We start from the raw sequence: 13728 nt of genomic DNA on the forward strand, positions 1-13728 counted from the left end.
GTTGTGAGATTGGATTAGGCTTGGGGCACCTGTGGGTACCCAAAACACCTCCTCACTGGGCCCTGCTGCCTGCCCTGAGTTTATCTGCCCCTCTCCCACCCCTCCCCAGCCCAGTCTCATTGGCGCCCATGGGTAGGCCAATCTGTATCCCACCTCAGGGCATTTGCCTGGTCATGCCCTCTGCTGGGAGTGCCATTCCTACCTTCCCTTCTCTTTACCTGCTTCTCATGAGGCTGCCCCTACCCTATCCTGGGGGAGCCCACATCTCCTGCTGCACCCGGCTGCCCAGTGCCTTCTTCCCTCTCCCCCTGCCACGGCCACTTCTGGATCCAGGAGTTATCAGTGGTGTCTCCCAATATGTGAAGCCAATACCCTGCATATAGTAGGTGCTCAAAAGCACCTCAGCGCCAGGCCTGCACAGGGTGCTGGGGATACAGTGGGAACAAGAATATGGGGTTTTGTATATTATAAAACTAAGAGCTCAGGATGTGCCAGGCCTGAAGTTTAATCCTCACACAAGCACCATGATGTGGGAAAAATGAAGACTCCCATTTTACAGATGAGGAGACTGAGGCTCAAACATGGTCATATAGCAGACTCCACCATTGGACCTCTGGGTCTGGGCTACTTGCCCTGTTGGTCACCCTGGGACTGGGGCATTTGAATTCAAGAAATCGGGCCACTGTCTGCATGTGATCCAGTGTTCCTGAGGCTCTTGGGCCTCAGGCATCCATTTGTGACTGGTGGCCACCTTGCTGCTGCCACTGATGGGACAGACTTGTGAGGGGTGCCCTGGCCACCCCAGGGCTCTCTGATTGCGGGGTGCAGCGAGACACAGGTGCCTCCTGATGGGTTCTCAGCATTTTCTTGAAAAGTCTTTGAAAGTGGATTATGAGGTAACCCCTCAGGACAGAACCATGTCACCCCCCCCCCACCCAAGTCACTGACTTGGGTTCAAATCAAGCCTCTGGGAGGGACCTTTGGAGGCTTTGGAGCTGGAGAAAGCACTGCTGTTACCCACCTTGCAGGCAGGCCACTGCTCCACCGAGCATTATATCAACAGGTATGAGCACACTGCTATCTGCTCATGCATTTTGGGGTTTGCTTTTTATTCTTTTATTTAAATATTTTCTTATGTCTTTTTTTTCTTTTTATTTATATTTGTTGGTTTGTGTTTTTTATTTCTATTTTTCATTTGCTTTTTAAAAATTAATTAATTTATTTTTGGCTGCATTCGGTCTTCGTTGCTGCACGCGGGCTTTCTCTAGTTGCGGCGAGCGGAGGCTCCTCTGTTGTGGTGCGCGGGCCTACTCATTGCGGTGGCTTCTCTTGTTGCGGAGCACAGGCTCTAGGTGCGCGGGCTTCAGTAGTTGTGGCTCGCAGGCTCTAGAGTGCAAGCGCACGGGCTTAGTTGGTCCGCGGCATGTGGGATCCTCCCGGACCAGGGCGCGAACCCGTGTTCCCTGCACTGGCAGGCAGATTCTTAACCACTGCACCTCCAGGGAAGCCCCATTTGCTTTTTTGTTTGTTTGTTTTTGATTTCTGTTGATACCTTTTGAGTTGTGCTTTTTCCTTTTTTTCACTTTTTTTTTTTTTTTTGCGGTACGCGGGCCTCTCACTGCTGTGGCCTCTCCCGTTGCGGAGCACAGGCTCCGGACGCGCAGGCTCAGCGGCCATGGCTCACGGGCCCAGCCGCTCCGCGGCATGTGGGATCCTCCCGGACCGGGGCATGAACCCGTGTCCCCTGCATCGGCAGGCGGACTCTCAACCACTGCGCCACCAGGGAAGCCCCACTTTTTAATTCATATGTTTTAGTTTGTGGAATGGGTTTGTTTTTTAACTTTGTTTTTTATTTGTTGGTTTGGAGATATAAATACACACAGTAATTCCTCAGAGTTCTGTTCAAATGGCCTGACGTGGACCCCTGAGTCACCCATACCCAGACCAGGACCCAGGACCCTGCAGCCCCAGAACCTCCGATATTCCCCAAGCTATTCCCCAGGAGGGTAGTCACCATCATGTTAGATCAAACTTCCTTCATTTCTACCTGCTCAAAGAATCTTTCAGGAATAAGCCGTCAGAACAGGGACGGGGAAGCCAGTGGGGAAGATGGATGCCTCCATTCTCTCTCTCCTGATGAATGTCCCTTGAGTGCTGCTCAAAAGTTGTTACTTTAAACAATTTCTAACTTGCAGAAAAGTTTCAAGAATAATACAAAGGGTATTATTGACCCGGGCGTCCTTGACCCAGACGCCCCAGTGGTTGACATTTTTTGCTCTCTCTCTGTGTCTGTGTGGAATTTCAGGCAACGTTACTGCCCCCACGCCCCTTTATCCCAAACACGACCAGGCGTACTTCCAAAAGCAGGCCTCTCTCTTACCTGAAAACAGTAGCACGTTTACCAAATTGGGTAATCAGCTTTCAGGGCTTTACCAAGGCTGCCCCACCCCCACCCCCACCCCCGGAAAAGGGGGTGGGGTCCCTCCACCTCTCAGCCTGGCAGGGACAGAGACCACCATGCAATCCCTCAATCAAGATGCTGGTGGAGGATCGACTGTGTGCCAGGAGCAAGAACACAGCCAGGATGCAGCAACAAATGTCTGCGAAACTAGCCACGCACTCAACAATACTGAGCGCCGTGATGCGCAGAATAAAGGCCCCCAAATACGTCTGATTTCAGCTCCTGTCGGACTCCTGATCTCCAGAAGTAATAAATGTGTGCTATTTTCAGCAGCTAAATTTACGGCACTTTGTTAAAGCAGCAAACAGGAAACTCATACGTCAAGCTATACTGGGTCACCTCCAGACACAGTCCGCCTGGGCATTTGTGAGTTTCCTTGAAACCCCACCCCCAACAGGCCATTGGCCAGTGCTGTATTACATGATTGTGCCCGACAGCCCGTCAACTCTGTTCAACCAATCAGAATTCACCTCTGGGCTGAGGGCGGGCCCTACCTTCTGCCGCAAACGTGGCCGCCAGATTCCTGCGTAAAATCCGGTTGTCCGCTGTAGGGAAGGGGATGGGGTGGGGACATTAGGGGGTAACGTGGTAAAGTAGCTGCGGGAAGGGGCATGAATTGAGCAGGCTCAGAAGCAAGGGCTTCAAACCCAGGCCGGCAAGCCTGGACTCCATCCAGGGGCTATGGGGAGCCATGGGTGGCGTTTGGAGCAGGAACCGTACGCACGATGGGGGCGTTATAATGCCCAGCTCTGTTCAGAGATCTCCCATGCTATCTACCATGGCCGAGTCTTCAGTGCTGCCTTGGTTATCATCATATGCCCCATTAGGGAACAAGCAAGGCCTTGCTTCCCACAGCCTGGAGCGTTTCACGTCTAGTCCAAGGGCTGCAGATGCTAAGTTCATGTGGAGTCTATCACAAGCATTCTTCTGGCTTGAGTAATATGGGATCGGGTGACCCTGAGCGTTCCGGACCAGGCCACGCATGACCTGCATCCTGGACGCAGTGGCACATCAGGGTGTGTGTGATTCCTACAGCCCCTGCAGAACCCGCTGCTCTGGATTCTAAAGGCTCCGCTTGAATGAAATGTAAACGGGCTTATTGTAAGCTGGTTTTGTCCACAGCAAGTGATAGAAACGCCTCTTAAACCAGCTTTATCTAACTGGGGAGGCGGAGTTCAGGCACAGCTGGATCCAGGACCTCCAAGAACAGCACACGGCATTGCTGCTGCCTCTCTTGGCTCAGTGTCCCACTGTGCCGGCCTCTCCCTGGCCATTGGCAGGAGCCACCTGCAGCTCCAGGCTCACACCCCTCTAGCTCAGGCAAGAAGTGGGTGTCCCTTTCCCAGCAAAAGTCTCAGAGCTGACTCTTCCTGGTTTGCTGAATGTCCGATGATTCTAAGTGGTTGGGCCTTGGTTGGTGCCCACTCTTGGGGACATTTGAGCTGGGATTGCAGATGATCCCCCAAAGGAAAATCTGGTGCTGGAACCGGAGCAGGGATGCCAGCCACAACCTGGGGGCTCACCCTGATGGCTCGGGGCTCAGCACATGGGTCCTGGAACCTTGCTTACCTGGTATTGACTCCATTCCCAACCTTGTGGGGCTTTGTAACGCATCCACCCGAAAGTCACTTTCCTTCCTCCAGCCTCAGTTTCCCCCTTCTGTAAAATGGATGCCTGCCTTACAGCATTGTGGGGAACGGCAAAATACTTACCCATTCTTAATTAATAAGTATCTCTGCACCATGTCATGCCCCTACCATGCACCAGGCATTGTCCCTGGTGTCCTGGCTGAAATCTGCAGTACTAGGATCTGTGCCCATTTTACAGATGAGAGAATGGAGGCATGGAGATGTCACATGTGGCTTGGCCAGGGTGGCACAAACTGGACTGGGCTTCCACCAGATGCCTCCTTCTCCCTCCAGGCCTCAGTCACCTCCTTGGAAACCTTCCTGCTCCTAGGGTCTCTGTCCTGCGACCGTTTTCCACCAGTGCTCACTCCCTCGTTTGTCTCCAGCCAGGCAGGGACCATATCACTGCGACACTGAACCCCTTTGTATTAGCTGCTGTCACAAATCGACACAAACTTGGGGCCTTAAAACAACACAAATTTTTCTCTTCTAGTTCTGGAGGTCAGAAGTCCAACATGGGTTTCTCTGAGCTAAAATCAAGGTACTGACAGAGCTGCATTCCTTTCTGGAGACTCCAGGGGAGAATCTGTTCCTTGCCTTTTCCAGCTTCTAGAGGCTGCCCACATTCCTTGGCCGGAGGCCCCCTCCTCCCTCTTTAAAGCCAAAAACAGCAGATCAAGTCCTTCTCATGTTGCATCTCTCCAACCACAGTGGGGAAGCTCTCCACTTTCAAGGATCCTGTGATGACACTGGGCCCACCTGTATAGCCCAGGATCATCTCCCATCCCAAGGGCCTCAACTTAATCCTATCTGCAAAGTCCTTTTGCCGTGGGAGGTGACATATTCACAGGGTCCAGGGACCCACATGTCTCAGGGGGCTGTATTCGGGCTTTCTCTTACTTGTAGCACACACATCCCATGACTTCTTTTCCCATCCCTCCTTCCCTCCCCCACTGTTCAATCTAACAATGTAAATGTCCTCCTCTTCTGAGAAGTCTGCCTTGATCTCCCCAGGCTGGGTCAGGTACAGCGTCCTCCATCACAGCTCTGTTTATGTTGGACTGTCACTGTCGGTTTCCCTGGGGTGGTGAGCAGGGACCTTGGGGAATCATGATGGGTATGGGCTAGGGAGGAACGTTATGGCAGGCGCCTGGGGTAGGAAGCAGGCTGCAGGCTGGGTCGGGGTGGTGAGGAGGGCACAAATGGGAGATACTCAGAAGAGGGCTCCCCAAAGAGGGCCATGACTTTTTTGAGGTCACCCAGTGTAGAGCCTCTGGGCTGGGGAGACACGCCAGGCTGGGGAGCAGAAGGCCACTGGCCACTGGCCTCAGTTTCGAACCCATGCCAGGCCGACAATGGCCCTTTTATTTGCACAGCTCAGGACGGGGTGGCTGAGCCATGGTAAGGTCAGGTCTCGGCCAAGGTCACCCTGTCCAGCCCCCGCACACCCTTGCTGAGAACACAGGGTCTCATTCCTGCCCCATTTCCCAACAGGGGAGAATCTCCTTGGACTGTCAGAGGCCAAGGCCAGGTAGAGACAGCTGGGTGCCCTCCCTCAGTGCTGCTAGGAAGTAATGCGGCCCTTGGCACTGCCCTGGGGACACGGGTCAGGCTGGGCAGCTAAGGTGGAGTAAGTGGTCTGGGCACGGTGTCGGCCAGCAGCAGATCTCGTGCATGCAGAGGAAGGGCTGTGCCTTCAGGGATCCTGTTTCTACACCCGGGGTGGGGGCAGATGCAGGGATGGGGGGCGACGAGGCATAGGTGCCCCTGGGAGATGACCAATTGCCCTCAATCATTTTTGTTTTTTCCTAAAAGCATTTTCCACTCTTAAAAGTTATACATTAGTTTGTTTTTCTATGTATTTTCTTGTCTATGACTCTGACAAACCATGAGCTCAGCGAGGACGGGACTGGGTCTGCCTTGGTCAACCTGAGGCTCCAGCACCCCCCAAAGGTCCCTGCTACCAGCAGATTGTCACTAATTATTTCCCAGAAGCACAAACACAGAGGGGCTGCACAGGACCCACGAGCCTGTTGGGGTGCCCTAACAATTTGGGAGGCCCCCAAGATTGAAGAGATCAGCTCCAAAATAGGAAAAGCAGGGGCTTCCCTGGTGGCTGGGCCCGTGAGCCATGGCCGCTGAGCCTGCGCGTCTGGAGCCTGTGCTCCGCAACGGGAGAGGCCACAACAGTGAGAGGCCCGCGTACCGCAAAAAAAAAAAAAAAAAAAGGAAAAGCATCCTGCTGCACTGAGGCCCCAGCGGACTCAGTGCTTCCCAGGCCCACGCTGATGTGGCCATCATAAATTGTGGAAAACCCAGGATTCCAGGGTGTCCCAGGACAGGGAGCACTGATCCTTGGAGGAGAGAAGTCCGCAGGTTGTTGATGTGGCCTGGGGGCACGGTTTGCAAAGGCCTGGGGTGCTTGGTGCAACCTCAGCTGTGAGGGGCAAAGGCCAGGCACAGTGGGCACTTTACCACAATGCAACTCTTGTGGTATGATTATTGCTGCCAGCGATGTAGTCAGGACCATCGTGTCTCTGGGGTCTCTCTCTGCCACACCTCTCTGCCTCTGTTTCCCACCCCACCAACCTCCCCATCCCTCCACGCGCTCACACCCAGCCGTGCCCACCGGCTCCAGCGGCCAAGTGGCCAGGCGGATGGCCGGGGGTGTGTGATTAGGGAACTGGCTGGGGCTGAGGTCCCTGGGGCGTGTAGGGACGGGGAGGACAGGCCGGGAGTCCAGAGCACACTGGGGCCACCCCAGCGACCACATGCAGAACACGACGCGCACGGATCCACAGACGCGCCCCCCTTGGTTCACCGGCCAGTCCCCCAAACGCACGGCGACACCTCGAACTCACAGCCACCAGCCCGACTCCCGGGTCGTGCCCCCGCCCCCGACCAGCTGCCGCCCACATCGCGCGCGACACTGCCCCGCGCCCCGCCCCGGCTGGCCCGCCCCGCCCCGCCCCGCCCGCAGCCCGCGGGACCTTTATAGGGCGCGCCGGCCGCGCGCTGGAAGTGGTGCCGCCGCCGCCCTCCCTGCAGCCCGCCCGCCCGCCCGCCGCCGCCCGCGCGTCCGACGCGGGGGCCGCCGCCGTGTCTGCGTCCGCCATGCGTCCCGGGGCGCCGGGGCCACTGTGGCCGCTGCCCTGGGGGGCCCTGGCGTGGGCCGTGGGCTTCGTTGGCTCCGTGGGCTCTGGCGACCCCGCGCCCGGTGAGTGGGGCGGCCGGAAGGGGCGGGCGGGGCGGGCCACCCACGTGGGCCTGCCCGGAATGCGGGCCTGGGGGCGAGGTCGGGGGGCGCGGCGGCGGTGGCAGACAGCGGTGACCCGTGGTGACCCGTGGCCGCTGCAGGTTGAATCTGGGAGGGCTTGAGGCTCCCCTCCCCCCAGCCCCAAAAGGCCCAAAGGAGGGTCACCAGGAGGTCAGGAGAGCAGATGTGACTCCTTCACAATTTATTTATCAAGAATCTAGTCACAAGAGCTGCTGACAATTATTGGGCGCCTAGTGTCTGCCTCTTCCGTCCTGGAATCCATGCAACAGCCCAGTAGTGTGGGCACTCTTCTGCCCGGTTTCCAGGTGGGGAAACTGAGGCACAGGGTCACACAGCTTTTAAGTGGCAAAGCGGGGATTTGAACCTCGACCATCCGGGTCCCAATGCTCCAGAAAGGCAGGGCTGGGTGGCTGGACTCAGGACCTCCAGCTGGGGTCTCAGATTTTCCCTGGGTCTGGTTCAGGCAGACAGGTCATTGGAATCTCACACCTGCCACTTGCGGAGGTGCCGGGGAAGTCACATCCCCACTCCTGGCCTCAGTTTCCCCTTTTATACGGGGTGCCAATGTGCTGGGCTTCCCAGAGCTGGTCCCTGGGAGGCGCTCAGCACAGAGCCTGGGAGCTCCATGGAATGGGGGCCGTGGCCACCCCCGCCCCCACTTAACGGTGCAGAAACCGAGGGCCATCTGCCCCCCACCCCACCCTGCAGCCCCACCCCAGCCCCGCAGTGAGGGGAGAGCCAAGCCCCCTCCCCGAAGGCCGCATCCCCGGGGAGACAGTGAGCTCATGCGAGGGGAATGTTCCCGAGTTGGAGTGAGTAAGAGGCGGGCCAGGCGAGGGGGGGCTGCTGGGCGAGGGGGCTCCGCGTGCCCTCGGGCGCTGTCTAGACAGAGGGCAGAGGCGGGAGAGGCGGCTCCAGGGCCCGCTGACCCTGACACGTCCAGCTCCGGGCATTTGCCTGCTCGGGCAGGATGCCAGGCCCGGGCTGGGGGCCTGGACCCAGGGGGGAGAGGTTCCCAGGAGGGGGTGGGGTGGGTGCTGGAGCAGTTTTGGGGCTGGAGCCCAGAGAGGAAGGGTCCCCAAAGAATCTGCAGCCAGGGTGGGGACACCTGTGCGGTTCTCTGCCCCTCCTTCCCAGGTCAGGGGCAGATCATCCCCTCCATAATTACTGAGCACCAACTGTATGCATCGCCATGGGCCGGCAGCTGGCTGGAAGGCCAAGGCCGGGGTGTGGGGAGGGGCACCGGAGGGCGCCTCTGGCCACGTGGGAACTGGCCCGCTTGTCCGCAGGTGGTGTCTGCTGGCTCCAGCAGGGCCGAGAGGCCACCTGCAGCCTGGTGCTGAGGACGGACGTGAGCCAGGCTGAGTGCTGTGCGTCTGGTAACATCGACACCGCCTGGTCCAACTTCACGCACCCGGGGAACAAGATCAGCCTCCTGGGCTTCCTGGGCCTCGTCCACTGCCTCCCCTGCAAAGGTGAGACCCTGGGTGTCGGCCGCAGGCCAGGGTCACAGGGTCAGAGGCGGGACAGCCGAGAGTGAGCCCCCCGTCTTGGGGGCAGGCAGAAGCTTGAGGCTGCCGGCACGGGGATCCCGGGCTCAGAGAGGGGTTGCGGGCCTTCAGGCTCCCAGCTTAGCCACCTGCAGGTGAGGGTTCAGGAAGCTCCAAGGAGTCCCCAGTTTGGATTCCAGCCTCTAGGCCCTTGCTCACGAGGAGCCCTCTGCCAGGGTGGCCTTTCCCACTTGCCCTGCACCTGGTGGATGTGCTCACACCTAGCTCCTAGGAAGGTGGATTTTCCCCGACTGGCCATTAGGGTTCGTGACCCCACACTCAGTGTTCCCACTTATCTGCCCTCGACCCCGCAGATTCCAGGGTCTGGGGTTGGGCTTAGCTGTGGTTAAACAGCTGCATGTTAAACAAGCGTGTGCCTCTGCACCATGCTCTGCGAAATGCTGCCTCCCCCATCAGACTAGGGGCTCTCTGAAGGCAGAATGAGTGAATGACTAAGTCAAGACATCGTCTCTGCCCTGGAGAAGGGGTTGGGGACTTTTCCAGCCCCCTGTGCAAGGCTGAACCTGCAAGGACCCAGAGGGTGCAGGGGGGCATGACTTGAAGGAGGTGGGCTCTCGAGCCAGGGTGCTGGCAGATGGTTAGGAGTTCGCCAGCTGGAGAAAGCATTGGGGAGAGCATCAGCAGAGACCATGGCCTGGGATCAGACCCTGGTGGGTGGAGTCAGGACAGGGGCACAAGGAGGAGGCTGGAGCTGAGGGCTGCAGACCTGCAGGCCAAACTGAGGAGCCTGACTGGCCGCTGGGATGTGATTAATCCCAGATCAGCCTGGCTGGGTGGTCCCAGACTCAACTGCCATGTGCCCTGGCTCCCTCCAGAAGCCCCTCTGGCTTCTGGGAGGAGGACAGACTTCAAAAAGTGCCTGGCCTGGTTATGAGACGGTCCAGGACCCCCCCCCCCCCGCCCCCCAACCTTGTCTGGCCTTGGGGACAGGAACTCAGCCCTGCCACTTCTGTTCTTGCTTGCGTGAAGCCACCCGGGAGAGCGTTTCCAGATGTGCGTGTGGGCGGGCAGCATGGGAGGCGCCCAGGTGCAGCCCACATGCCCTGGCACAGGGACTTGGGGCACGCCAGCTAGTCTCTTAGGAGCATCCATCATTTTCTGCTCACCCTGTAAGGTGGGTTTCCCCATCAGCCCCACTTTACACACAGGGAAACTGAAGCTGAAACATCAACTCGAGCTCAGAGACGGCCCTCCAGACCCACAAGCCACAGAGCTGGGGGGTCCATCGGGTCCGGCCTGGAGTTCTCACGCCGAAGTGCCCTGGCTGTCTCCAACTCACAGCTGTGACCGTTTCCCCCTTTTGTAAAATGACGACAAAACGGCACCACCTTGTGGGGGTAGATGGGAGGCTGCCCTGGGCCTGGGAGGCCAGAAGCAGCCGTTAGCCGGGCCTGAGTGGGGGCGGGGATCTCAGAGAGAGACTTGTTTCCCTACCTGAGAAATGGGGCTGCGGGGGGCGGTAACCCCTGGTTCGGAGGGCTCGGGCTGTGGGAGGCCCCCTCCTCAGGAAATGAGCCTCAGACCAGGCCGACGCCCCGCCCTCCCTGACACCTCCTCCGGGGAGGTCCTGGCAGGCACGGGGAACAGACGCTGCCCGTCCTCCCCATACCCGCGCCTGGACGGGGTGGAGCCCCCCGCTCCCCCCGCGGGCTGACGCAGCCGATCCCCCGCCGGCCTTCCCAGAAACGCGCGTAAATCAGGGAACAGACGTCAGCCCGAGCGGGTGGCCCAGCTGCGGAGCGAGAGCTGGACCGGGGGCGGAAGCCCGTTCCTCCCGGACCCCCAGATTCCGGGCAGAGACCCCTCCCTCCCGCCCACACTGAGCCCCGCCCCCCGACAGAAGCCCGCCCCAGGAGCAGCGTCGAGTCCGTGTCCACCCGGGCCGTGGCTGAATCTCGTCCCTAACGGTCCCGCCCCCAGACCCCCAAATCAGTCTCCTCCCCTGTGGGCCCCGAATCCGGCCCGGCCTCTATCCCTCGGAACAGGGAGGGGGCGAGGGCGCGGGGGGCTCTGAGGACCTCCGGCCTCGGCCACGCGCCCCAGCCCACACGTGTGTGTCCTCTGTCCACAGATTCGTGCGAGGGCGTGGCGTGCGGCCCAGGCAAGGCCTGCCGCATGCTGGGGGGCCGTCCGCGCTGCGAGTGCGCGCCCGACTGCTCGGGGCTCCCAGCGCGCCTTCAGGTCTGCGGCTCGGACGGCGCCACCTACCGCGACGAGTGCGAATTGCGCGCCGCGCGCTGCCGCGGCCACCCAGACCTGCGCGTCATGTACCGGGGCCGCTGCCGCAGTACGTAGGGGCGGGGCCTGGGGGAGGGGCGGGGCCACCGGGCCTGAGCGTCCTGTAAGGCCGCTGCCGCAACGCGTGGGGGCGTGGTCTTGGCAGGAAGGGGCGTGGTCTGAAATCCAGGGTGTCCTATTATGTCTTACGGATTTGGGCGGGCTAGGCGGGGTGGCACCCCACCCACCAGCCCTGCTCCCAGGCCTTGTGCTAGGCGGGGCTCAGATGGGAGCTCGTGGGCGGGGCCTAGCGGAGGGAGTCTACTGTCCCGCGAGAGTGTCACTGGATTAGGTCTTTTGTGGGGTCATGAATGAGAAAGAGTTGGGTGCAGGTTTGGTAAGGGGATTCTGGGGCTCATGTGGGGTGAGAGATACGAGTGTGTGTCAGAGAAGCTTACTGGTGCAATCAAAGGGGGGAGGGATTGAGAGTGGTTCTGGAGTGTGGGCGCGGTTCGTGGAAGGGGTGTGGCTTCTGGTGCAACAAGGGGGCCGCGTCTGAGGGTCGGACCCTGAGGGCGGGCTCGCGGCGGGGGCGGGGCCTGTGGCCAAGGTTAGGAGGAGCGCCCCTGACCCTCCCCGACGCCCCACCGGCAGAATCGTGCGCGCACGTTGTGTGCCTGCGGCCGCAGTCATGCGTAGTGGACCAGACCGGCAGCGCGCACTGCGTGGTGTGCCGCGCGGCGCCCTGCCCCGCGCCCTCCAGCCCCGGCCAGGAGCTCTGTGGCAACAACAACGTCACCTACATGTCCTCGTGCCACCTCCGCCAGGCCACCTGCTTCCTGGGCCGCTCCATCGGCGTGCGCCACCCGGGCAGTTGTGCAGGTGCGGCGAGGGGCGGGGAGCAGCGGCGGGGTCTAGCCCCCAGCCCCTCTCCGCGCCCGCATTTCTCTTTTGGTCCCTCCCACTCTGCAGGCACCCCCGAGCCGCTAGATGCTGAGTCGGAGGAGGACGAGGAGAACTTTGTGTGAGCCTGAGGGACCGGCCTGGGCCTGGCGTTCAAGGCAGCCCCGTTTTATTTATTGCCACAGCAGAGTCTAATTTATGTCCCACGGACACTCCTCAGAGTCTGGACCGGGACCATTTTGGGAGCCCTGTTGCCCCCCGACGATACCTTGGAGGGACTGGGGGAAGGAGGCCTGGGAGCAGGGCTGGTGGGTGGGGTGCCACCCCAGACCTAGGTACCCTACTGCCCAGGAGGACCCCACGCTTCTCCTTCCTCGGGGATAACTCTATTCATTGTCGCTGCCACCGAGAGGGCTGGGGACTTCCTGCCAGCAATTAATGAAGAGGCACCCTGGCCTCTATTGATAGAACAGGGACCAGGGGGTGAGAGGGGGTCCACGGCCTGGGTGTGTAGAGATGAGCCTCAGAACATGCCCAGACCCCAGACAGGCCAAGGAAGCAACCACTGTCCCCCACCAGCCCCAGGGTAACCAAGGGGCTTACCTTCCCTCTCCCTGCAGCTCCCAGTGTGTTCTGTGAAGGCCCCTGAGAAAAGCCCAGCTTGTCCCCAGGGACAGGGTGCCATCTGGGCCTCTGGACACAGGACTTGGGCATGGAGAGGCCGTATCTGCCCAGAACAGGGCACCATGTCCGGTGGTGCCCGGCCCACTTAGGGTGGGACCCGGTGGGGTCCCTGCTCACCCACTGGCCCAGGATGGAGAATAGACACCAAGACCCACTGCACACCTGGCATCCTGGAGCCGTGTGTCTGAGAGGCACCCCAGTGCCTGCTGCCCCGTGCACAAGTGAGGTCCAGACCCGGGACCCTCTGTCCCCCGCATCCTGCCCTGGCCACGCCTCTAAGCCCTGTTCCCAGCTGAGCCCCCCCTGCCTGCCAGCCGGGTTCCCTCCATCTTCCTGGGCTGTTGCTCTTTGTCACCTCCCTGTGCCTGTGTGTAGACTGGAGGTTCAGACCAGGGTGGGGGCCCAGCGGGGCAGGAGCCCAGCTCCCCGAGTTCGGAGCGAGGAGCACAGGGCAGTGGGGCTCGTCCGTGTCCTTCCCAGCCTCCAGGAAGTGCCTTACCTGTGACACCTGGAAAAGTGCCCTTGAGCAGTGGGTTCGCCCGAGCCCCCGACAAGGCAACCTCCCCCACCCTGGGGTCCTGCCTCGCCTGCCAAAGAAATAAACACTGAAAAAGCCACTTTGGATGTCCAGGCCTCGGTTTGCCCGCCACCTCTCTGAGCCTCTGCGCCGCCCACTTTGGTAGGGGGTTACCAGCCTGGGTCCTGGGGTGCTGTGATGCTGGTGCATAGTGTGTTCTGGAAGCATCCAGCGCAGAAACACAGGTGTATGTCCTTGGGGCGGCCACTGCCCGACTCGGGGCCTCAGTGCCCACCTTCAGGCGGTGGGCGGCAGCCGAGGTAGAACTGGGGCAGGTGGGGTGAGGGTGGGTGGGAGAGTCTTGGCCTTTATGGGGCAGGGGAAGGAAAGAGGGGGGTCAAGATGGCTTAGGGCAGCCCCAAGAGGCCACCTGGTTTAGGGTCCAGAAACGGAGGCCTGGCCTGGAAGGG

General features: G+C 60.1%; 1 protein-coding gene across 1 annotated transcript; it reads left to right on the top strand.

Moving 5' to 3' along the window:
• The first annotated feature begins 7127 nt into the window (after positions 1-7127).
• Positions 7128-13352, top strand: FSTL3 (follistatin like 3). Its single transcript, XM_029219159.1, has 5 exons — positions 7128-7306; positions 8656-8841; positions 11009-11224; positions 11809-12036; positions 12127-13352. Exons 1-5 carry the CDS (start codon positions 7204-7206, stop codon positions 12180-12182), a joined length of 789 nt encoding a protein of 262 aa, XP_029074992.1. The 5' UTR covers positions 7128-7203; the 3' UTR covers positions 12183-13352.
• The last annotated feature ends 376 nt before the right edge of the window (positions 13353-13728 follow it).

This window comes from Monodon monoceros, unplaced genomic scaffold, assembly GCF_005190385.1.
Source record: "Monodon monoceros isolate NGI ecotype Baffin Bay Population unplaced genomic scaffold, NGI_Narwhal_1 Super_Scaffold_12, whole genome shotgun sequence".
Lineage (NCBI taxonomy): Eukaryota > Metazoa > Chordata > Mammalia > Artiodactyla > Monodontidae > Monodon > Monodon monoceros.